Source organism: Nesoenas mayeri, assembly GCF_963082525.1.
Source record: "Nesoenas mayeri genome assembly, chromosome: 7".
NCBI lineage: Eukaryota > Metazoa > Chordata > Aves > Columbiformes > Columbidae > Nesoenas > Nesoenas mayeri.
The window spans coordinates 15,587,796-15,612,544 of record NC_137551.1 but is presented as its reverse complement, the minus strand read 5'-3'; the positions used below and the strand labels follow the sequence as shown (position 1 = coordinate 15,612,544).

At 34.3% G+C, this 24,749-nt stretch overlaps 1 protein-coding gene across 8 annotated transcripts in view; it reads right to left on the bottom strand.

Annotated features, from left to right (window-relative positions):
* Positions 1-24,749, bottom strand: part of KCNMA1 (potassium calcium-activated channel subfamily M alpha 1) — a gene marked incomplete at its 3' end in the record, with an annotated part of 468,462 nt that overhangs the window by 164,895 nt on the left and 278,818 nt on the right. For all 8 annotated transcript variants that reach the window (XM_080347450.1, XM_080347452.1, XM_080347453.1 and 5 more), the window contains 3 exons: positions 6,512-6,587; positions 2,345-2,420; positions 388-558 (listed from right to left, as the gene is read on the bottom strand). In XM_080347450.1, coding sequence (XP_080203576.1) covers positions 388-558; positions 2,345-2,420; positions 6,512-6,587 — 323 coding nt within the window. The remainder of the gene's footprint in view (positions 1-387; positions 559-2,344; positions 2,421-6,511; positions 6,588-24,749) is intronic.

The window sequence follows — 24,749 nt, the reverse complement described above, 5'->3', positions numbered from 1 at the left end:
GGGAAGGAACACAGAAGGGTGGGTAGAATTTCTGAAACCGCAAAGTGCCTTTAAGTATTAATAACAGCCTCAAAAAATGCACTACAGTCAGTCACTAAAAAGTAAAGGACTACAAATAACATTATAAGTTGAAATATTAAGGCACTTCATGCATTCACAGGCATTACTCATTTAAATACATTTTAAAATTCTGACTCTACTAAACTGAACTAATTGGACAAGCTCTGCCAAAATATCTATTAAAAAAATGGAGTGTATTAAACATGTTTACAAGTTTTATAATTAATTTTAATTCACTAAACCAGATATTCTTTTTCTTTAATCACAGCACTGAGATATACAGGTAGCTGGAATAACAATAATTAAAAGAAAAAAAAGAGTTTTTACCAATCCCCCAAGGATGAAGAAGACCATGAAAAGGCGACCAAGGGTTGTTTTTGCATAAACATCTCCGTAGCCCACAGTGGACATTGTAACCATCAGTAAATAAACACATTCCCAATACGTTAGCGGCTGATTATTTTGGAAATTTTCCCATGGATCCCCTGAGTTCTCCACCTTAAAATGTACAAGAAAACATATAATGAATTAATAGAGTTGTACCACAAATTACTGAAATATGTGTGGGTATATATATAATTTGGCACATAATATAAACTCTGGATCATTTCCTGTGATTTATTTTGAACAAATACAGAATCTAACCCTGTCCCAATTGTAGCAGTACAGCTCTTTTGCCAATATGCACAGTCTTGCCACTCATATTATTTATGGAAAGTATCTTTTCCATTCACCACTAAATAATATAACTTACTAACACAGACAGGTAAGTTCATTTTATAGCAGTTTGTTTAGAATATTTTCAGGGTAAATCTTACTTGCAATGCAATTATACTTCTTCATGTTTTTGTTTTAAAGTATTATGTTTTTTTTGGTTTAAAGTGTTATTTTTAAAGCTATTGAAGGCATTACTGATATGTTAAGTTTAGTGATACACTATCACTTTTCCAAGAGGCCAGCTACTGTACATTACAAAGTTATAAATTTATCAGTGGGAAAGGAGAATACCCTCTAATATTTGTTTCACAGTAAAGATTTTGAAGTGTGAGGTATCCTACAGTATGAAAGAGAAACTGATGCCGGGGTTGGGGGGAGGGAGGAAGAACAAAAAAAAACCAAATAAAAAATACCCAAAAGAAACAAAACACCAAAAGAAACAAATTTAAGTCCTAAAAAACAGCATTCCTTCCCTCCTAATGTAGGGGGTTTTTTTTGCTTCAAAAAATAGAAAAATCTAATGTTTCTATGATAAAAGTTCTATATTTACCCAGAGGAGTATAAAAAAGTGGTCATCCATTAGTAAGAAGTATATCGTAAACATCCAAACATCCAAAATTCTGTAATTTTCTTTATCAGTGACAATTAAATTACTATCTAGTATAATAAGAAGATGAACATTCCAAATTTAATCTTATATAACTGGATGCTGCTCAAGGTAATTCAAGCGAAGTCAGTTGAATTGCTCTGGACTAACATTAATATAATTAAATTGTAATATTAGTCCTAAGCTATTCTTAAATAATTTATTACTACTAGCACCTTGAAATTTTCCCGATTCTAAGTTGATCATAAAGTGCACTTAAAGGATAAACACTTAACAGGATTTAATTATATTTACCAAACAAATCAGTAGAAGCTACTAGTTTAAAAAACACATGCCTATCAAAGATACATGGATATTCCCATTTATGAACTCATATATAATTCTATACTATCTTACATTTTTCAGGTACTGTTAAGTGTGGAATAAAAACCTGTTTTAAAAAAATAAAATAAAATAAAAGCTATGTTATCACTGACTGAAAGCTACTACAAAAATTTGAAATTTAAAAACAAAAGAGAAGGAAATTCTGTCTATAAAAATGCCACCTGGCATGTTAGCAATCCCATTACTTCTCGTGGAAATACAGAACTGCCTTTTTCTAGAACAATCATTGTTTCCTCTGGACTTCAGCATCATTTCAGCTCGGCCAGCCCCTCCCAGGAAGCTCTCCGGGTAGTTATTTAGGACACATTGCCACCTACTGGTAATTTGTAATCATTCCAGAAGCTGCGTCATTTCAAGTCTCATATTTTAATGCTGAGGTTAATGATGTATTACCTACTATTCAGAATTAGTTTTGAGTAGAAGCCTAAAATTCGGGAAGCTGTGATGTCTTTTTTTATTGTACTCTATAGATGTGTTAAGGGATTTCCAGAGCAAGGCAATTTCAGGTAATAAAGTAGCTCAGAAAGCAGATGATCCATGATAAAAAGTCAATGAAGTATTTTCAAATGTACTTACCAAATGTATGAACCCAGCTGCTGTCAGCCACGTGCTGATAAATATAGAGCACAGATTCACTAGCTTGATGGAATTACTGAAAATAAATGAAACCCAACAACAAATAGGAACTTAGACTGGAATTTATCACACTTTTTTGATTCATACACAAGTGTGCAGTTTAGACTGAAGAAATGCAGGTTCCCTAAAAAACTTGATAAAAAACCTATGCAAAATATGCATTATTTTTTCTTTTCAGAGTTCACATTTGCGTAATTTAGATACCTTGAAAGAAAAATTCCCATACATTTGAGAGCACAAAGACAAATGGAAACATTAACTACATCTGTAGTCACAATCAAATAGAAATAAATAATGCTTTTTCACAAATTATTTGGGTGCATCTCAGTACACTCACCTTCTCATTTTTCATTACTATACACCTCAGCAATTACTTACATTTACATATTCTGCCGCTCTGAAATACATCCATGCAGGTCCAATGAATTAAACCGAGAAATGCCCATTAATGTTAGCTGCTGAACACTGCATCCATACATACAATTGACTGATGGTTTTTGAACTACTTCATTTTTCATAGCTTTTAAGCTTCTTCTGTACTCATTGTGCTTTTGACCCCAGATTTGTGGAGGCTTCAAAAATTAACAGCAAGAGGATGTTTTTCTTGCATACTCATCACATGTTAACAGTGGCATACACGACCACAGGGCAAGACTATAATATATCCCTACAGTTATAGTAAACAATTATTGAACTATTGCAGTCAAACCATACGTCATGCTGGTTTTATGAAAAAAATATGATTCTCAAATTAAATAACTTTTTTACACTTCATGTGTAAAGTCCTATATGATTTTCGTATTATTCTGCTTGCTTGAACTCCTATGAAATTATTTGTGGAAATTCATATGGAGCTAGAGTATTTCCTGGAGTATTTCATACTCCACATCTGCATTTTCCTTAAAAAAAAAAAAAAAAAGACTGAAACCTACCAGTCAAACTCTGCAAACACTTTATAGTCTAATCAAGCAATATGTTCTCTGTTGTATACAGAAGTGATTTTGAAGCAAGGACCTCTCTCCATTCAGCAGGAAAACACCATATTATACCAAACTTAAAAGTTTGTGAAAGAAATATAAGCAAAGCTCACTCCCTCTCTTCTTACAAAAATCACTATGATTTCAAAAGCTAAGAAGGATATTCAACAAATACACAAGGAGCTGAAGTCCATCTATTACCATGTCTAAATAATCCTATCCACTCATGGAACTATTGGAAATAGCTCTCCTTTGTTTTTTGAAAATATTTTTAAGAAAGAATAATGCCTCAGAAAAATCACTATTATTAAAATCACTGTTATTCCTAAAGCATTACACTCCAAAATAATAAAAATTGGGAAAAATTCGCTGTCAGTGTTAGTGGGAGTAGTTTTGCAGTTTTGCAGTATAATTAATTAATGCTTGTGGTTATAACTACTTTAAGGACAATAAAAATGCAAAACAAAACAAAACGAACCTGGAAAATTAATCAGACCGGCTCCATTAAAAATAATTTTAAGAGTTACAGTTAGTGGAGTGGGCAACTGTGGGTACTAGGAAAGAAATATAAAAATCCTCAAAAATAGGATAATATATCAGAAGTTCTGCAATTAGTTGGTGTTCTCCTGCATCAACACATATTCCTTATTTCTCTGTTTCTTAAGATACGGTTGATGTAAGTTTGTATTTTTTGGCGATAAAATTCAGTCATAGCACAGGACCCTAAATAACAGGTTCCTATATTGAACCAAATAATAGAAAGCACACTGATGCTAAGCTCTGTTACAAAAGGTATTCTTCACCTGAATTTAGAACAAGAGCGACTCCTAATACAATAATGTGTCAGCTGGTCTCCACATATTAATTTAATACAAGCAAATAACAGCGGTCATTAAAAATAACTATTTACATGACTTGTTTAGTACATTTTATTTTTGCGGATTTATTAAACATTGTACTTTATCTCTCATCTATGAAATACTACAGTATTTCTGCCACAGTCTAAATATAGATGAAGGATTAGTCACAAACATTTTCCTCTCTTTAAGCTCTTTCCAACATCTGTGCAAAATCTCTTACTGTGACCCCTACATAAGCCTCTGTAGTTTTGTTGAAAAATATTAGAAAATGGTGAAGTGATGGAGAAATTTCCAACTGAACACCACACAATTCATTCTCCTTCATAAAACACAGGAACAAAAATTATTGAGTAAAATACATTTCATTTCAAATTAGGGAAACAAAAATCTTTGTCAGAGCACAGTCTTTTAATACGCTGCAGAAAGATTTTGCTTTGCCTTACTGGTTCTTTTGATATAAAATTAACAATTTTTCAGATATTCAGATAATTATCTAACACTCCCATACTACGTTGCTAGGCTTCTCATTGCCTCTATTTTTGCACTGTTTAGCTTCTTTCTTTGGATTCCAGTGTTTGAAACAACCCTTCTGCCCGCTGTGTAAATAATATATGCTTCTTTAACCCTTGTATTTCAATCACTTATTCCAGGAGTAATTGTGATTTATAGGATAGAATAAACCTTTTTCTTTACTGAGCGAAAGAAGAAAAAAAGGACCAAGTTTCTTCTCTAATTGCGCCAAATATTAAAAACAGAGCAATGCCCTTTACACCCAATCAGTTTCTCATCTTGTCAGTATTTACTTGTTATTAATGCCAAGCACACTAAAATACCTCTAGTCAAAAGCAGCCATACAAGGAGTCTCTGCTTTACAGGCTTTCTAATAATCAATATTTGTGTTTTACAGATACTTCAACATTCATATAAATAATCACAGAGATTATATCCAAGCTAAGAGTAAATTTTGCATTAGAGAAATGCTATTTTAAGTGAACATTTAAATCTTGAATAAGCCAGCTTTAAACGTGCTGAATGTGCTTAATGCAGTATCCCTTCATTGATGGATCTGGAAGTTTACAAATCCACCCCTTCTGAAGGGGCTTTTAGCCTTTATCTAAAATCCTTTGAGTTTATGAGGCTTTTCCATTGACTGCTATTTCTTTTGGCCAGGTTGTTCTCATCAGATATTCTGAGCTCCTCCACAAATTACTCTCCTTTACTATACAGGTAGCAATCCAAGCTACTGGACCACATCTTCACAGCACATTATTTTATTCCTTTTTTTGACAAAAACTGGATTCCCTAGAGTCACACAGACAGTGTGAGAATTTTACAGCAAGGAGAATAGTTTCAAGGTTAAGGGTTAAAAAACAGCTGTTTACTGTGAGTGTGTACAAATCTCAATTACGTATTTTCCCATTGCTACTAATTAACATAGCAAATAAATGGAGTTACTTGTATGTAAAGCCTTCAAACATGCATCATCGACTAGTGGAGAGAGCACAGGATTTCAGAATGGAACTGAGTTTACAGTAATTATTGGAAGCTGGATCAAATACTTCAGCTGGGGAATTTTAGGGCATGATGAAAGGCCATGTGTCTTCAACTGCAAGGCATGGTGAGGTTACTTTTTTTTCCCTCAAAGTGATCTTTTGTTCAAAGATGTGCTTCTGCACAACTTTCATGTATTAATAGCCTGAAGAATCAGTGAAAGTCAGAAGGTTACTTGGAATATTTTAAAAATACTTTGAAAGAAATGCTAATGACTGTGAACACAATATAAAGATATCTGAGTATAAAATTAATTTTTCCATATGTTTTTGATGGGAAGAAGTATGCTCAGTTCAAAACAAAAACTGAAATAGAGCCGCAACGGTTATTTCTCAAAGTAATTTTTAGCTGTATTCTGTTGAATGAATTGTGATTTCTGCTTTTCCAAGACAGCAGAATATGGACTGAGTATGTGGAAAGAAGGAATACTTAATCAGTGCAGAGCTTTATAATTCATTCTGCTTTTAATTTATCAGCACTTAGTCTTTTCCAGATATTTCAACACATGAAGTAAAATCTTCTAGTGGTCACATGGCAAAAGATGCTGACATTGATAAACCATTCATCAGCACAAAAAGGTTTGAAGAACACATAACAAGTTGTTGTTTTTTTTTTTTTTCTCCAGAAAAGTAAACAATATATTGCTAAGACCACAAACAATAAAACATTTTTGTTCTGTCACCAATGCAACTAACTCAGTACATAAGAAAATGTCTTACCTTGTTTTAAGGATATTCAGAAACTGCAAAATTTCTGAAAACTGAATCAGTCTAAGGGCTCTTAAAAATCTTAAACCTGCAGTTAAAAAAAAAAAAAAATATCAACAAACTCTAGTAAAGAATAATTCAAATTACAACATTTCACTTACAATGACAGTGATCAATGAAATCAACAGAGGTAGCATACGAAATGTCAAATACCTTTGAAATGTTCTTCCATATTTAATGATTCCAAGATCCTTATCAGGTCTTTTAAAAATTGTTTTAAACTTATTTCCTTAATAGCTGAAGCATCCTACCAGAAAGCCTTAGTTTATGTAGGAAGCCACAGGAGGAGATGAAATCTAAGATGAAAAAAACCTCACTGAGGTTCTCTTGGTAGTTCTAGTGCACGTCTTTCTCTGTGAGGCTGTCAAAGATACATACAGATCTGAAACATCCTCAGTCCTCCAAGCTCTCACATTGCTTAGTCAAAAATAAGAGATTATGGACAAGAAATCTGATAACCTGGATGAAGTACACCGTGTGTGTATATAGCTGATTAAATTGGTAAATCTTAATGACGTAAAACCTTTTGTTCTGATAATGCTCCCTGTGTTCACCTTATTTCCAAAAACTCAAGCAGGAGAACAGAGAAATGACACATTCTTTCTTAAAACTGACAAATATACTGTAATTCTTTCCATTAGAATATAACTACAGGAATAGATTACATTTTGACTATTAAAGAAGTAATTATTTTCACAAAGAAATAGCATTTTTGTATTGAAATCAGGTCGCATTGATAGCGATTCACAGACAACTGCAAAACCAGTGAGACACACACAGAGAGAGCATGCACAAAAGAAACTACTATAGAAGATTAAGGGCTTAAATTATAAAACAGACTTATGCTGATAGCAAATAATTTGGCTGCAGCTCTTCGGCATATGAATAGAAGTACATTGTGTATTATACCCATGCATAGCTTATAAAATTAAAATAAGGCTTTGAGGATAATTTTTATTAGATGGTACAGTCAAGAGTTACATAAATGTTGTGTAACATGGTATTGCAACTGTTACAGTTAGGTCCATACTTCCTCCTTATTAACATTTACTTTACCCAATTCCAGTGCTATAAACCACATTTTATTTCTAGACACTTAAGGAAAGACTGGTCCTGGCAAACTTATAAACATAGTCACAACCTTTGTCACCTCAGTGGAGTCAAGAGGTTCCCTTTGACAGCAAAGAGGCATTTGGTGAGATGTGTTTAAATCAAGGCTTTATTTCTGCAGTATTCTTGTAAAGTTGTTAAATGAAAATTTACTCTTGTTGAGACTTATAAGTAGTTCCTGTCTGTGTACTACATGGATATAAAGTTTCTTTGTAGTTACTGACCATGAGGAATCTGAAGATTAATCACAATTTGAAAACTGGATTTGGGGATTTAGATGAAAAGCAACAAAATTATGCACTCGGGTCACAACAACCTCAGACAGCGACACAGGCTTGGGGAAGAGTGGCTGGAAAGCTGCCTTGCAGAAAAGGACCTGGGTGCCTTGGTCAACAGCTGGCTGAACATAAGCCAGCAGTGTGCCCAGGTGGCCAAGAAGGCCAACAGCATCCTGGCTTGTATCAGAAATAGTGTAGCCACCAGGACTAGGGGAGTCTCCCTGTACACCTCAAATACTGTGTTCAGTTTTGGGACCCTCACTATGTGAAAGACATTGAGATGTCAGAGCATGTACAAAGAAGGGCGACGAAGTTGGTGAATGGTTTGGAGCACAAGTCGTATTACAAGGAGCATATGAGGGAAATGGGACAGTTTAGTCTAGAGAAAAGGAGGCTGAGGAGAGATCTTATCACTCTCTACAACTACCTGAAAGGAGGTTGTAGCATGGAAGGTGTTGGCCTCTTCTTCCAAGTAACAAGTGATAGGGCAAGAAGAAATGGCCTCAAGTTGCACCAGGGAAGGTTCAGATTGGATATTAGGAAAATTTTCTTCAAGGAAAGGGTTGGCAAACTTCGGAACAGGCTGCCCAGGGAAGTGCATGAGTCACCATCCCTGGAGATGTTTAAAAGATGTGTAGATGTGGTGCTGAGGGACATGGTTTAGTGGTGGATGTGGCAGTCTCAGGTTAACGGTGTGACTTTATGATCTTTGAGGTCTTTTCCAACCTAAATGATTCTATGATTCTAAGATTCTGTGATCATTTTGGATCATAGTGCTGAAACTATGAGAGACATTTCCTTCTGCTCCACTTGCAGTAGTTCCCACAGTTGCTAGTTCTGTCCAAAGAGATACAGATGGACAGGGAGGGAAGGAATCTTTACTAGCAACCCTAATCTTCCTCAGCTCTACTCCATCCAGCTATCTCCCCCTTACTCCACTCCCTATGAACTTTTTGAAAAATGGCTGCTGGGAGACAAATCTTTTCTTTCAAATGTTTTGCATTGCATCTGAAGCTAATAAGATGGTTGAGTTACACATTGCAATGTTTCAAAAAGAAATCTGAGAAACATAAAAGCAAGAAAATTACTGTCTCCAAACTCTTACAATGCTTAAGGTAGATTTTAGTTGCTGAGACTCGAATGAAAGAACAAAAAGACTATGATTTCAATGTATTTTTTCTGGAAGAAAAAAATCATTATGGATTAAGTTCTGCATTTGCTACAGCCTACACTATTCTAAAGAATTCCCTTCAGAGAACAGAATTTTAAAAAATAAAAGTGGAGAGATTGTTGAACAGTTTGCTTGAACTACAAATGGAACTGGCTTGTAATTATAAAAGGTTACAATCACCTTGTAACCTCTGTATCTTGTCTAGGACATTACTTGTGGGCTGTGTTTTATAGTTAAAGGAATTATTGCACATAGATGATCAAATATTGATCATCATAAATCTCAGAGTATTACCTGTTTTGTGTGGTTCCAATATGAAGAACAGAAATTGAATTAAAATAACAGTTTTCCTTATGATGATGACAAATGAATTCTCTCCAGTATCCTACCCTTCTCAAGACCCAAACAGTTCTGTTACTAGGTTCCTATGAACATGTAATTTTATATGATCTTCTGTACTTCCTGTCTTGCAAATAATCTGTGAGTTCCATCCACCAAGCAAGAAAGTAATATTTAACAAGAATCTCTTCTTATGTTCATAGTATCAAGGCATAACCTCTATTAGCAGGCACCAGAAAAAGGCAGATTAGTTCAATGAGATATTGAAAATTTCATAGTCAATCTACAGTGACCTTGTATGATGCTACCTCTTCATATTTTATAGACATGTTTATAATTAATTAGCTTTTGTAGAAACATCAGTCATGTTAGAAATATTGAAATTTTGTATTTATTATAAATTATATTCTATATCAGTCAAAAATTCCTCTAATAAATCGATACATATAGGAACCAGAGATAAGGAAAACCGTTCATGACAATACAACTTTTGAAACCTATAAAAATTGTGTTTCAAGTATTTTCAATGCCCATTAAAATTATATTCTCAGTTTTGCTTCAGGGTACCTCTCAAAGGTCTTTTTTAATGAAAACCTAATTGGAATACAATATTATTTTGAGCTATGTAGAGATATTGCCTCATATAAATATAATCAGCAGAATGAATATTGCAGGAAAACAATTTTGTTTCCCCTGATAGTCACTGGTCCTGAGCAGGTGCTGAACTGCTTCAGTGGGACAGAGTGTTAGGGTACTGGATTTAGTGATGAATCTACTGGATCATTTCTGAGTTTTATAATCCCCTTCAGCAGAAAATCTAACTAACTGAGTACTTTAAAATCCATTTGACATTGATGTCAGAATCAAGGAGAATTTGGCTCAGGACGAAACAAGCAGAGACTGGGAGTAGCATTCTTAGTATAAACCATGGTGAGAAAGATAGTTTGAAAATAGGGCTGAAAGGATTATAGTCGAGCAGAGATGAAGCCTGTTTAAAGAAGGAAAATCAAAAATATTCATAAGAGATGGGTATTCGAGAACAGTGTAAAAAAATAACTCTGAAAAGTGATGTGTACGAAACACATAAAAAGACTGGATAATGGCAGAGCTGCAGCTGGCAGGTTTCAGTGTCCTTGTTTCCAGGTACTCAGTACCTTACTCTCAGGGGTTGAGAGTAAAAGAATCAGTTCAGTGTTTGCAACTGAAACCCACTATGCCTGCACTGTTTACTCCTCATAACGCTACTAACACAAAGAGTCAGTCATACAAAACGACTCTCAGTAGTAGGGACAAATTACACTGTACAATGCACTAGTGCACACACCTCCCCCATAGTTTACACCATGTGAAGACTTTGTGTGGTTTGTTGTCAACATCTACTAATACCAGCTGAAGTAAAGCAAGAGAGAAAGAGGAATTGCCATTCTTGAATAGTTATTTCTAAAGCTTGACTGTGAAAGAGATAAGAGGTGCTGGTTTTGAATGCATGTTTGGCACTCTAAAACATTTAATAGCATTGATTGCTTGACCTAGTAAGTTATGTTCATTACGAAAAACTGCAGCTAATTCAGAGACTTCAGCTTTGTTCTTCAAACAGACTACAAAAAACTGCTTCTGAGAACAAACTGTAAGTGCAAAACTCAGATGAAATTAATTTACTCCTAAATGTAGTATTATTTATATCAGCTTGAACTAAGCAATTGGATGATGAATTAACTGAATAATTCCCAGAGGAAAAGTCCCCACAGCACTTCATTGTGGTGCTGGCATTAATGACATGTGAAAATGTGCTTGCAATCATACATGCATCCATAAAATGACGACACAGTAACCCTCACAGCAATAACCTTGTTGCAGTGAGACTGTTGTCAAACCAAAAATAGCCTAAATTATTCAGTAGGTAGCCTACTATGTATCTACCCAAGATGAAAATTAAAATGAGATAAATAGAAAATATTTTGATATGTCTAACACAAGAGTAATTCTTTGTAAAGCATCTGTAAAAAATAGCCTGTCTCTGAAAACAAACAACATGTAATCAGTAACGCAATGCCCCATACTAAGCTCTCTCATTGTTTTAAAATTTAATTTGACTCACAGTTAAGATGTTATCTCTTTCAGGCCCACAAACTCACCAGGAATAAGAATTTTTAATATTTGTTCATGCATCAAGAATAGTAAGCAAAATTCTATGATAGGAACACTAACAAAAATTCCCATTTTCCCAAAGCTGTCTCAGCTACTTAGAGAACTGTGTACCTCTCTCTTTCCTTAGCAATATTTGGGAATGTATTTTATACATGTGGAGAAGAATAATTTCTTCGAGTATGAAATAACTACAAAACTATGTGACATTTAAGTTAGATAATCGATAGTTGAGATAGGGCAAGTTTCTTACTTATTATGATAAAGTCTATTCTAATTTTGCACATTTAATAGGATGCTGCTTGCTAAAGTTAATTGACCAAACTGCTGAATGGAATGCTCTAGAACTACTTGCTCCATCATGTAACTTCGTTTCCATCATGTCACTCACCCTTTTCTCGGCAAGAGGTTTATATTGGAATTTTCTTACGGGATCTGACTGGAACAGGATATAATCTCCTACACTATAATTTATATTAAAAAGAAAAAAAAAGTATCAAAAGATTCAATTTACCTAGAAAATCCCTTTAATCACCAAAAAAAAAAAAAAAAAAAAAAAAAAAAAGATAAAATGAAGGGCTTCTTCAGCTTGTCAGTATACTGATTTTAAAAGGATGACTAAAGTATGCCTCTGAGCTGGAGATTTTTTGAGTTGCGATGCTCAGGATAAAGCCAATAGATTCATAGATTTCTAGACAAGAAAAATCTTTTATGATTATCAAACCAGTTTTCTTTAATAATATGAGAAAATCTTTCTAGTCAATAGTTTCTGCCTCTAGTACAATAATTCGGGTTGTAGGTGTAACAATTCAAATGAACCTGTAAGACCTGCAAGTATACCACAGGATTATTTTCTTACTGTGAAAATGTTTCACTACCTGTGCTGCCTGTACTGCTGAAGGACCATTTTCAAAGGACACTGAAAATTTAAAATATGTTCTATTCTTTTTACAAGGTAATTTCCTGGATAACATGTGTGTTGAAATTTTATTTCTGATTCTGAGTTTTCGACCTGGAATCTATAATAATAATAGTAACAACAACAACAACAATAATAAATGTGCAAAACCCACCACACCACAAAAAACAAACCAAGAACCACCATGCTTGACTCCCAGAGATTAAATGTCTACCCTCCCAAAATTTTATACACTGATATGAAGAATTGACACATTCGCATCTTTCAGGCCGATTTTGAAGGGCCACTAAGAGAGGCCAAATACCAGCCAAAAAACTGAAATAAATCTTAATTACTACAGAAATCAATGATTTGTGCAAAAGGAAACAATATGTTATGTTGAAATACTGTGCTAGATCTCGAATACAACAGCAGTATTTTTACTCATTTCACTTCACACTTGTTCAGTTCTGTGAGGTGAGGGGCAAATACCAATACTCATTACTAAGACACAGTAAAAAGGTTCCTTAGACCAGAACAGTAATATAAACATAAGCAATAAACTATGTGCCAGTGGCAATGCAATTACCATAGAAAATTATTTTCTCTGTAAAGTTTACAGCAAAACAAACTACATTATTTTAAGCTTTGTTTGACTTTACAGTCTAAAGGGTGCTGAAATATGGCACTTTCCTGTCTGTCAGACAGTTTTGCAGTCTCTTGGCTGAACTGATACTTCCCACAGGATTAATACACACCAGCAATCAGGACTACCCATAGGTTACCACACCCCAAAAAGGAAATTTACATTTTTAAATCTATAAAAGGAAATAGGAGGAAATCATGACAACTTATTTGTCTTTAATGAGATTCTGAAAAATAAAAACAGGAATTGAGATACTTCTTCATTCAACATGAGGAGTCAATCTACCAGAACACCATCAAGCATTACATTTTTTCTCATCAATGAGATACATAATCCCTTTCTTATTGCCATATGTTGCTTTTCCTGTCAACAGCACATCCAAAATATTGGTATAAGCATTCAGACCACAGACATTCTGTATAGGATTTATATTCCTGACAAACCATTCACCCATTCATCATCAAACCTATCAATGTCTAGTTCTACCCTATATTTGATTAAGGCCATATGGTTTACGGAAGAATTTAAAAAAGCAGAATCTATATTTAGGAAACCAGAACCTTTTCTGAGATGCATATAAAGGAGGGGTAATTCTTAGGGTGCAAAATAGTCCTATCCTGAAAGCCTTCACACAATGCAATTGAGCAACTTGAGATTTCATTCCCTGTAGATAAGTTTGCTCAAAGAACAAGACAAGAAGAAATAGCATGGAGAAAACCAATCTGCCATTCATTGGAAGCAACACAGCCAAAATACTTTGACACTTTTCCCTTCCTCTGTTACACAAGTGTACAAGCAGCGAAAACAGCCCACAGCATGAAAAAAATCAATACACTGTGAACCAGGACAGCAAAACTGCACTAAGTTCGGAATCTACATAGGTTGTACACTAGTTGCTTTCAAACAATACTGTACCAAATACTTGTTAATAAATCTCTCTGCTGCACATTTCTTTAACTTTTACACCTGTCAAACTAATGACAGAAGTTTTAAAAATAATTTCTTAGTAATTCCATGTAGATTATTACATTCCATCCTTCAATAAAGGCTGGACTACTTGATTCTAGGTGAACACCGAACCCCTTTGATGAGGTATTGGAGATATGGACACATTACAGCATGAGAGTTTCAGAAGAAATTCTTCCTATAAAGCAAATGAATTTCTGTAACATTATTTTGAAGCCAAAAAATAAATAAAATACCTTTTTAGAAAAGAATAACACTAGCACCAGAGACAGAATCACAACTACAGTTCTGAACAAAATATTTAGAATTGGATCTTACCCCAGTACGAGCCGACCCTATAACAAGACACCAAGGAGTTTCGAAAAGTATGTTGTTCTTCCTTTTCAGGGATACTATGACCAGCTTTGACACGATATCCATTTTGGAACAATTCTCCAAGAGATTTTTTACGCCTTCTAGTACTTCTATAAGTTTCTGTACGTGTGCCCCCAGAAGGGTTGTGGTAGACTAAAATCTTGCTGGGAATCATAATTATGTATCTTCAGCTTCAGGAGCACTGCATGTAAGTGTTGTGGTCCAGTCTTCAGTCACAGCATCCACCAATAGCGAAGACAGTCATACATTTACCCTGGTCTTTGCTAATTCAGTATCAACACGGAGAGAGAGCTCAGAGGTTTTTCTTTAACAGAACTTCTCTTTGGAAGCAAATTTATTTAACTGAACACAGGATAATGCAAAGTTCACCTTTATATGTTGCTACCAAAAGATAATTCAGTGTCATCTAGCCCATTTCTGTTAGTATGAAACAAACAAAATTAATTCAAATACAAAGCTCAGCCTCACAAAACAAATGAGAGTATCATGAACTGGATGGACAAAACAAATCACAGAAGCAGGCAGGCAGTGCAGATGCTCCTCCGATCCATGATGTATTAGAGCTTAAAAGCCATCTTCTATCCGGATATTACCACATAAGCTTCTTTCAGATACATCAAAGAACCACACCCATCGATAGAAAACCCACAAACATGTTGTTGTTCACTTAGAATGAACACGTACTGTGATAAAGAATATAGTTGTAGTTTATTTGCATAAAGGGAGTTGTTCAGTGTGTATTATTTTCTTTGTCAACTTTATGTATCTGTCTTCGGGTTAAAGCCAGTATGCAGAAGGCAGAGGTCAGATAATCAGGCAACTCTTACAGGATTTATCCCAGATGAAATAAAAAATCCAAACACAACAACCGTTCATTTAATCCCAGTTAATGACAGCTATATTACTTGGCGGGGGGTGGGGGGGGAACCATCAAGCAAGAGCACAAAGAATAGAGCATATTAGTTCTCTCAAGCAGACTCGCTCTGTGAATATTCACGAAAGTGGATTTCTGTTCAGTCAGCTATCATGTCATTCAATTAGAAAAAACTCTTTAAAATAAAATGTACTATAAATATGTGATATTACCTTCCATGATATATGTTATGGTTTTTTAGTCAACTTTTCTGCCTTAAACACAACATACAAACTTCACCCTGAAAAGCTATCTTCATTACGAGGAATATGCTTATCATTCCTATTTTTTGTCCCCAGAGGAGCCACAAAGATGTATATGCCAAAAATATATTGATGCCATCTGGAGTATAAAGCAGACACAAAAATAGACTGCACCATGTGCTTATAGAAAATGTACAGCATCTCAAAGAATTTTGGAAATGTTATTAAAGTGTGACAACACCAACTATGGAAATGGGGAGAACAGCACACACAAATTTCAAGTAATACACAATGAGTGAATCAGAGGTAGATCACTTCTATGACTCCTTTACATTGTAACAAGGAACCTAGTCATGTTCCCACTGGTCACAATAGTAAAGTTCCATTGAGTCTACTGGGAATAGTTTTTAATACTATACATATGTGCACAGACATACATATAATATATCTGTGAGCACTTTAATAATTCTTCTCAAATTGAAAGGATTTCAACAAGGTAGTAGTTAACTGTGTTACTAATTACATCTTGTACACCTCAAAGTGAAATAATGTCCTACTTACTTTTTACCGTATAAGGTATCTATTTTACTTTCTTTTTTGCATTTCCTCTTGAATAGTATTATAGTCTTGCTATCCAATTTTAAACTTATCATTAGTGTACTTTGTACTTACTACAGCAAATGCTTGGATGCAGGATCCATTTACCTTGTGAGCCTGGAACATCTCTAGAGGAGAACAGTACCCAAGTAATAAATAGCAAGAGCCAAGCCATTTAGCTTACATAACCTATATTTTGGTTTTAGTAATTTGACAGTATTCCTTTAACTCTCCTCTCCCTAGAATATTCAGGATTTTATCAATTTTCTCCCTTTTTCTGTCAGTGCATTGCTAACTGTTGCATACACCAAAATCTGAAAACATGACAAAATGACAATAACTGGAAATAAATGTAAAGTAAACCTGTTCTATGAGTCAAAAATATTAATCTAAATTGCAGCAGAAGCAGAATGATGACATATTGTGCTGAGAAGCACTCCTCAGCATCACAAACAGAGCCAGACAAAGATGTTCGTATTAATTTCCCGTGCATAAATCTCTGCTTTCCTATGGAATGTTATTTAGCATTTTGTTTTACAATCTGATTATGAAAGAGAGCTTATTGTTTTCAGTGAGAGTACAGTTCTCTACCATCTATATTATCTGCCTTAGTTGGCCAAATGTTTTCATATTAGATGTAAAATCAGATTACAGAAAATGTATCTCTATAGTGACACTTTACTGATGATGCTACTAAATCCAAGATGACCCTTGAAATTATGAAGTTACACCTCAACAAGTTAACCTTGTAGACAGATGCCACTGAAGGTTGGAAACTTGGGGTTTGTTTTTTTAAAGTGCCCATTATAACTCAATATACAGTAGTTCCACTTCCTGGACAATGACAAGTTAGCATCCTGTATAATTTTCCCTGGCATTCATCAGGAACAAATTGCACTAAAATCAGGAATATGCTATTCTGAGAGGCTATAACCGTAGGGTAGGACAAATGAGAAGAACAAAGACAAGGGAAGGACAAAGGGCAGATCTAAAGACTGACTCATGCTGCAGGACGTTGGTTTAAAAAAAGATTTGCAATTCTGCCTGTCTTTCCTCCTATGAGTCACAAGGCATGGGCCATAACTGCCAAAGAAGCAATGAGTGTGCTATGAAATAAAACTTGAAAAGGAGTCAAGTATTTCAAGTTCTAATCAACTGGTACAATTTAATACATCCTAGCCATTGAACCTTCTTTAGCCTTTGAATTGCACAAAAAAAAAAAAAGATATAGAATAGATATGAGCAGATACATATAAATATATTAATCATGGAAAAAGGGTTATGAAAACAATAAGCCACAAAATTCTATATGTGATTCAGTGCAATTAAAAAAAAAAAAATCAGTTTTCTGACCAGATGGGTGCCAAGCTTCATAATATATTTATGCCTATCTAAGACAAGTGAAGGTGTCTTAGTGCAAAGAATGATTCCTTCCATATAGTTTAAATCTATATTGTAATAACAACAAAACAGCTGTCAGATTAAGAATTAAGGCATGCAATTTCAGACAAATCAAAGATTACGGTGTTTTCACTACTTTTTGGGAATGTAGTTGTCAGGTAGGTCCATATACCAATTATAAATATCCCTTATTTCACCCCATGCCAGCACTAAAAATTAGTCTTCACCTATTCAGTATCGCATCATGTTTAAATACATAGAACTGCAAGTGTCAATTCAGCACAAAGGCTGAATCAAGAACAAATCCAGTAAAGGAAACAGCATTTAAAACTCTTCTCTTCAATTTCATATTGGACAGGAAGTCTGTCTGTGATCAGCCTACTGAGAAGCAAATTCTCAGGGAGTTTTAAGTGCACAAAAATGGAACTAATAGGTCAATGTTACCAAATCACTAAGAAAAGATAAGGAGAATTTCTGTGCACTACCAGACTAGATTAGAACCAGTGCTTAGAAAAGTAGGTACTCATGGTGCCCAACTATAGGACAAGGGGCAAAAGGCATAGATTGAAATAAAGGAGCTTCCATCTGAATACAAGGAGAAACTTCTTTACTTTGAGGGTGACAGAGCACTGGAACAGGCTACCCAGAGAGGTTGTGGAGTCTCCTTCTCCGGAGACATTCAAAACCCGCCTGGACACATCCCTGTGCAATCTGCTCTGGGTGAACCTGCTTTAGCAGGTGGATTGGACTAGATAGATGATCTCCAGAGGCCCTTTCCAACCCCAATTATTTTGCTATTCTGTGATGCTTTCCTAGAAGATGCCATTCCATTAGATCTATGTACCATTTGCTATTTTCTCCTGAATGCAATATATTTCTTATGCGATCCACTTTGCATGCCATTGTGTATCATTTTCCTTTAATGAATTCCAAGCTAACAGTGAGCATGAGAGAATCCAGATGAATCTATTTTTGTTTGGTTTTGTTTTCTAGATGTCTCTGCTTTTACAGTGCTGATACCTATACTTTGCCTACAATAGAAAGGAAAATGAAGCAATGCAGAAGAATCAAAATTCAGTGTTAGTATGAAATTTAACAGAAAATAAAAGCTGAGATCACACTGTTTTCTTTATAAATTATACCATCTTATTTGAATTTATACTTACAATATTTGATATGTAGAGAGACAGTTGTTCACCGACTTGCCACACCATCATGATATATATCACCTGAACACTAACCAATATAAAACCAACTTTTTCTTAAGAGTTAGTAGTCCTAACCACATATGTCACCATTACTAAATACTTCATTAACTATGCTTTAATAAGTATCTGAATTTTAAATAATTTAATTATATAAAAATTATATATAGGTTATATACATACAATGTAAATTTGAATACAGAAAAATAACAACAATTATCTTTCTTTTTCATTACATACATAATCACTTAAGGACATAATTAAGAAGTGAACTTCTAAATAATATTATATTATAGCTATTACTTCCAGTAGCCTTTACATAACAGAACACTGGCAAGACGCCCTACAGGACTTAGTGTTATAGTAGTAGCTATGGAAGCTGGATGTTGAATAGGAAAGGGTCACAAAGGTTGAATTATTACAAAAAAAAAAAAAAAAAACAAACAAAACAAAACAAACCACAACAAACAAACAAAAAAACCCACAAAAACAAAACAGCAAACAAACAAAAAACCCAAAACAACAAAACACCACCAACAGAACCACCACAAACACAACAGCAATAGCAACAAAAAAGCCCACAAAGGCTGCGAAAGGCATTCAAATTGTAATAGGATTTTACGTTTATCCCACTGCAATTTTTTCTTCTTCTGTCACAAGGTTGAAGAAGAATTACATTATTGAACTTCACTGACTCACTTAACTCACAGAAAAGCATCCTAGATCAGAATTAAGTAAAAGCAAGCAAACTGATACAATGTAAAAATAGTATCCACTCCAACATCAGCACACAGTGCCAATGCTGTACTTGATCCCTAACATTACAGCTAGCTTATAGCAATAAAAGACCTTTCTTCTTGACTATGGAGGTATGCATCTGCATCCCCTAAGTCGAGCATCAGCTGAAATTATTCTACATTTTCAGGTACATGACACTGAATGACCAAGGGGCTGCAGTGTGGATGAATGAGATTGGCATTAACTGCTGGATGCACAGTAATTGGAAAGGAACCAGTGTATCTTTGTAGCACAGCATGAGCACACCTGTACACAAAACCTCCCACAGTTCTGAAGGAAAATGTTCCACGGAGTAAGGGATTGATAAAAGGAAAACATAACCAGCCATTTGGAAGACAATAAAGCTGACAGATAATTTATACTGAGCAGCAGAATAACTAGGTGATAATGGAGAAATAACCAATGGTGAGTTTTGAGAACCTCGGAAATCTCATAATGCAGTAAACTAATTTTAATCTCAGTCATCTTTGATTATGAAGGACTACATTTTACTTTTGATTATGCAGATATCTCAGCTTAAATGCAAAACTTCTTGAAACCGAACTTGACAGTTAAGATACTAAATAATTGATTCTTTTCAGGTAAACCCCCAGAATGATGCTACAATATTATTATTTTTAATATAAACAGCTCTCCTTACAGGATGTTGCTCAACAAAATGCTGTGTACTAGACCTGCCCCCCTGTACAGCACACTTCCATCTGCCTTACTTTATAGGATCTGATTTAAAAAAGAAGGCAAAATGATTTCCCTGTATAAACTGAAACAAGAAAATGGTCTTAGGGGAAAAAAAAGTTTTATATACTGGGAGTTTTAGTTACATAGAAAAGCATTTTTTTGATGTTTGAATACTGTGGAGGACTACGGTGAGTCCTTGGATTCCCTGACAGAGGGCATGGGAACAGAAATTAGTCTTGAAGATATTAAGGCCTATCAGTGAGAAAGGTTGGAGTAAAGGAGTATCCGGAGATGTTAAGGATGTACCCATGAGAGAGAAGCGAGTAAAAGAGTAACACTGATGATAGCAAAAATAGCCAATGAGATGTTACTGCTGTAACTTGTAACAAATAGTGAAGACACATGAATTGGTAAAACTGTATAAAAATGCACTTGTGGCAATAAATGGCATCTACTACTTTCATCCTGGAAGAACTTGGTCTATGTCATTTGTCCGTCCCAACCATGACAGAATACTATTTTTAAAGATGCATTATTCTATTTTTGATGTTTATCTGCCATCTGCTATATTTTTTCTAGCAACAAACAAAAGAGCTGATAAAGTCAAATAGGCTGCTTTTCCAATATTTCAGCTTTTGACCTGAAGTAGCAACTACAGAGATTTCATAAGAAAGTCTACTTCTGGCAAATGCCTATGCAATTTTTAAGACAAGATAAGCTTAGATAGTCAGAACCTAAAGTACCAAGAAAATTCAAACTCTTTGGCTTCATATCCCTTTAATATATATTTATTATTTAAGAAGTAAGATCAGTAGAGAGATTTGGATCAAAATGTTTCATAACTAACATATGCCTATATAAAATGGGCGAACACAATTTACTGATTTCAATAATAATTAAAAACTAAATGCCTGAATGAAAAAAGTGCACTCCAAATTTTAGTAATTTAACACTGTTCCATATTACAGTGTTCTCCAAGCAGAAGAAACTAGAAAAAGTAGCAGAAAGATTGAAAAATATGCACTTATAAAGAGCAAGCGAACACTGCCCTCTGAGCATCACTAGTTTTATTGGCAAAGACTTTCTGGCAATCCATCAAGTACACCACTGCAGTGCAAGTAGTTACAAAGGAGTCAATAGCTTCAGAGACACTTCTGTGATGCAGAGAAATGTCCTGCCATTTATGGACCGGATTTTCTCTGCTCTGTTTCTGGTTTTATTTTATTGTGCATCTCTTCCAACTCAGGACATCCTATGATTCTACAAATCTGATATGGTATGATACTAAACAGTGCTAAAGGTGACAACAAGGTCGATGAATGCTAAATGTATGGGAGGCAGCAGTGAATCAAGAATAAGCCCTGCATCCTGTAAGCATGGACACTATAAATACAGAAGTATTAGAGAACCTTAGGCATTCAAAAAATCAATGTGAAACAAGTGGTAAAAAGTGGCAAACTATGAAAGATACTGCTTTCTTGACTTAAGTTAATATTGTATGAAACTCTGCCAGATAGTATAAATATTTTGAGTCCAAAACCTCACAAAAAGCCTCAAATAGTTCAGCTGAAAGAACACATATATATATATATATATCTCCCAAATTTTCCTTTTTCACATGTCACCTTACTTTGTACGGCAAATTACTGAAATTGTGCAAATTGAATAGTGGATCAAGGAACAGACTGGGGAGGAATGTAGCTTTGTTACAAACTATTATTCATCCAACTGTTACTTCCGAAATGTCACGTAAGCAGGAAGGTCAGAATTTTGCTCATATTGATACTTGAAGAATAGAAGCACAAGAAGTTATTTTACCTAATTCCAATGGCATTTTGCCCCATCAGGTGCTAGTCAAGCAGTGCATCTAAAGAAATGTATTAATGATGTTTTCCCTTTTGAGTTTGGAATTATTATGAGTGAAAATCTGAATCAAATCCTCTCTCAGCTTTTCTTAGATTCATATATATGAAGTTGAATGGAGGAATTGGCAAAAGATTACAGAAAGGATATGAATGATCTGGTTTATATAAACCTTCAGTCTCAGTTGAGTACATAAGTTCATTCAGAGCTCTCTGATACTCAGTAAGAACAGCCACTATAGAACTTTCTGAAGTCTTATACGGAATTCCTAACTTCTAATCTTTCTAGTGAGATACCAACTATCTTTGCATCAGTTTATATCAATTCCAGTCTCAAGAGGATTTGCTTTGACTAGTTCAGTCTTGCTAAAAGGTCAGAACACATTTTTTTAAAAATTCATTAAACTGCATAATGCATCTTTTCTTAATTCCACAAAAACCAAGCCTCATGCACCACAGAGCACTCTAGACAACTGATGCTGAATAAATGAGAGCTACATGGACATCTCAGTACATTTAGTCCAGAGCTTAAAAGATAAGAAGAACCTTTAAGCTCTGTTACAGAAGTTAAATGCTTAGAATTAACAAAATGAATTGAAGTTCAAAAACAGTAATGAGAAATCATAAAACTTATGTTAAAATTACCAGAATATAAACTCTCGCGTTCTAGATATAAGGTCTTCTGGTTTAAGGATTATGCAGATAATAATTATATTACTTATAAAATACCAAATAGTGTGAATAACAAGCATTGAAAACTGAAAGCTGAGATGATCACACACTGCAACAATGTTAATGTATTTTTTTTTAAAGTTACCAAGAAATCAGTGAAAGAAGATATCGACAGAAAAATGAATAACGTAATAATGACTAGAGAGATGAATACCTACAAGTTACTGTACAAGTTAGCATACTATCTTGGAGACAAGACATTAAATTTTATTTTTAACTGGTCTTTCAGCTGACTTTTAAAGATAAGAAACAGTCAGTTAAATTTCAAAAATTATCTCTCATATTACCAGTCATGAAAGTGTGCAGGTTAGTTACATTCTGTAGGTAGCAGAGGTAAATTAGGAAAACATCTGACTAATGATAATGCAGTGATCTTTTTGGACACTACAAGTAGCATTTTTAAATGCCCCATGTGCAAAGGAATACAAATGTCAAAAGACAGCCTAAGTGAACTATGGGATCCCTAAGCAGTTTGAGGGAAAGAGTTTTCTTCTTTTAGAACACTATTCCATGCTTTATGATAGACAAAACTGTACGGTTTGGTTAGCCTTCATTTGAACAGAAGGGACTTAATCAGAGTCTGAAAGACTATTGAAATCATTAGAGGACACAAGAAAAGTCATACAGTAATTAAACTGATAATCAAAAGCAGAGTAAAAAGAAAACTTTAGTGTGTTTTTTTCATATAATATGCAGATGTTGAGAACATATTTTGATTAGACAAGAGATACGGGGAGAAGAAAATTACATAACATCTTACCAAAAAAAAAGCAAAATGTTTGGCTATTAAAAGGAATTGCAGTGATTAATTTTTCAGCATAAATCCCATATACTTGATATTACGATCCTATTATTATCCTAGAAGGAGTATGACTGAATGAAATATAAATGAAAAAGTTAAAATCAGTTATTATAAGGTACTTAGAATTTCACAATCCATCTATACCAAAGTGACATTCTGTGTTTCTGAATAATTAAATTTGGCAGACCATGATCATGAATGTTCATGAATTGATGTTCAGAAAAAAATATGAAATAGAACTTCAATCACCGATGACATGGGTATATGAGATGACATACAGTCTAGCTGCTTATGTTACTTTGTCTACTACGTGTGGAAAGAAAAAGGTTGGTTTACGCCACAGAAATGTCTATCTGAAAAAAAACCAACAAAAAACAGATGCTAAAGAAAATTAGCAAACCTTTGGAAGTTCTACATATTATGACTACAAATGAATCATAAGAGCATTTCATTGAAGGGAGAGTTGTCTATATTAATTCTTCTTGACAGACAAGGAAAAAGTGATTACAGAATTCAAATTTAGGTTGTTTAAATTAAAATACTGACTATATTTATTGTTCCTTAAAAAAAATAAATCACCAAACACCACAGAAGTCAAAATATTAATACATATTTTGTATTTAAAAACATCAGATTTCAAAAAGAAGAAAGTGTTTATGAACTATGATATCCGAGCACACACTTGCTGCATTGCAAATAATAGACATCTTAATTGTAACATTCTAGACTAGCAGCATGGTGTACATTTCAGTAATAATTGAGAAAAGGCATAAGTGTTCCAGATATATATTTTATTTTATAGCTAAGGAAAAGCCAATCATGTAATGATGGCATACTTGCCTTCCTAACGTGACTATGTAGAATACTAACAAACACATTCATTAAGCCAGACATTTTTAAGTCATCATGTCTGGGTAATGTGCGTCCAACAGTTTTATAATGTATCCACTCTGTGGATTACTTAATGTTAGTTTTCAGTAAGTCTGGCACATATAATATATAGAAGTTCCAGAAACATTTAAGAAAGGTAATGTTATTTCTGTGTTTAAAAGAAATAACTATAAGACTGTC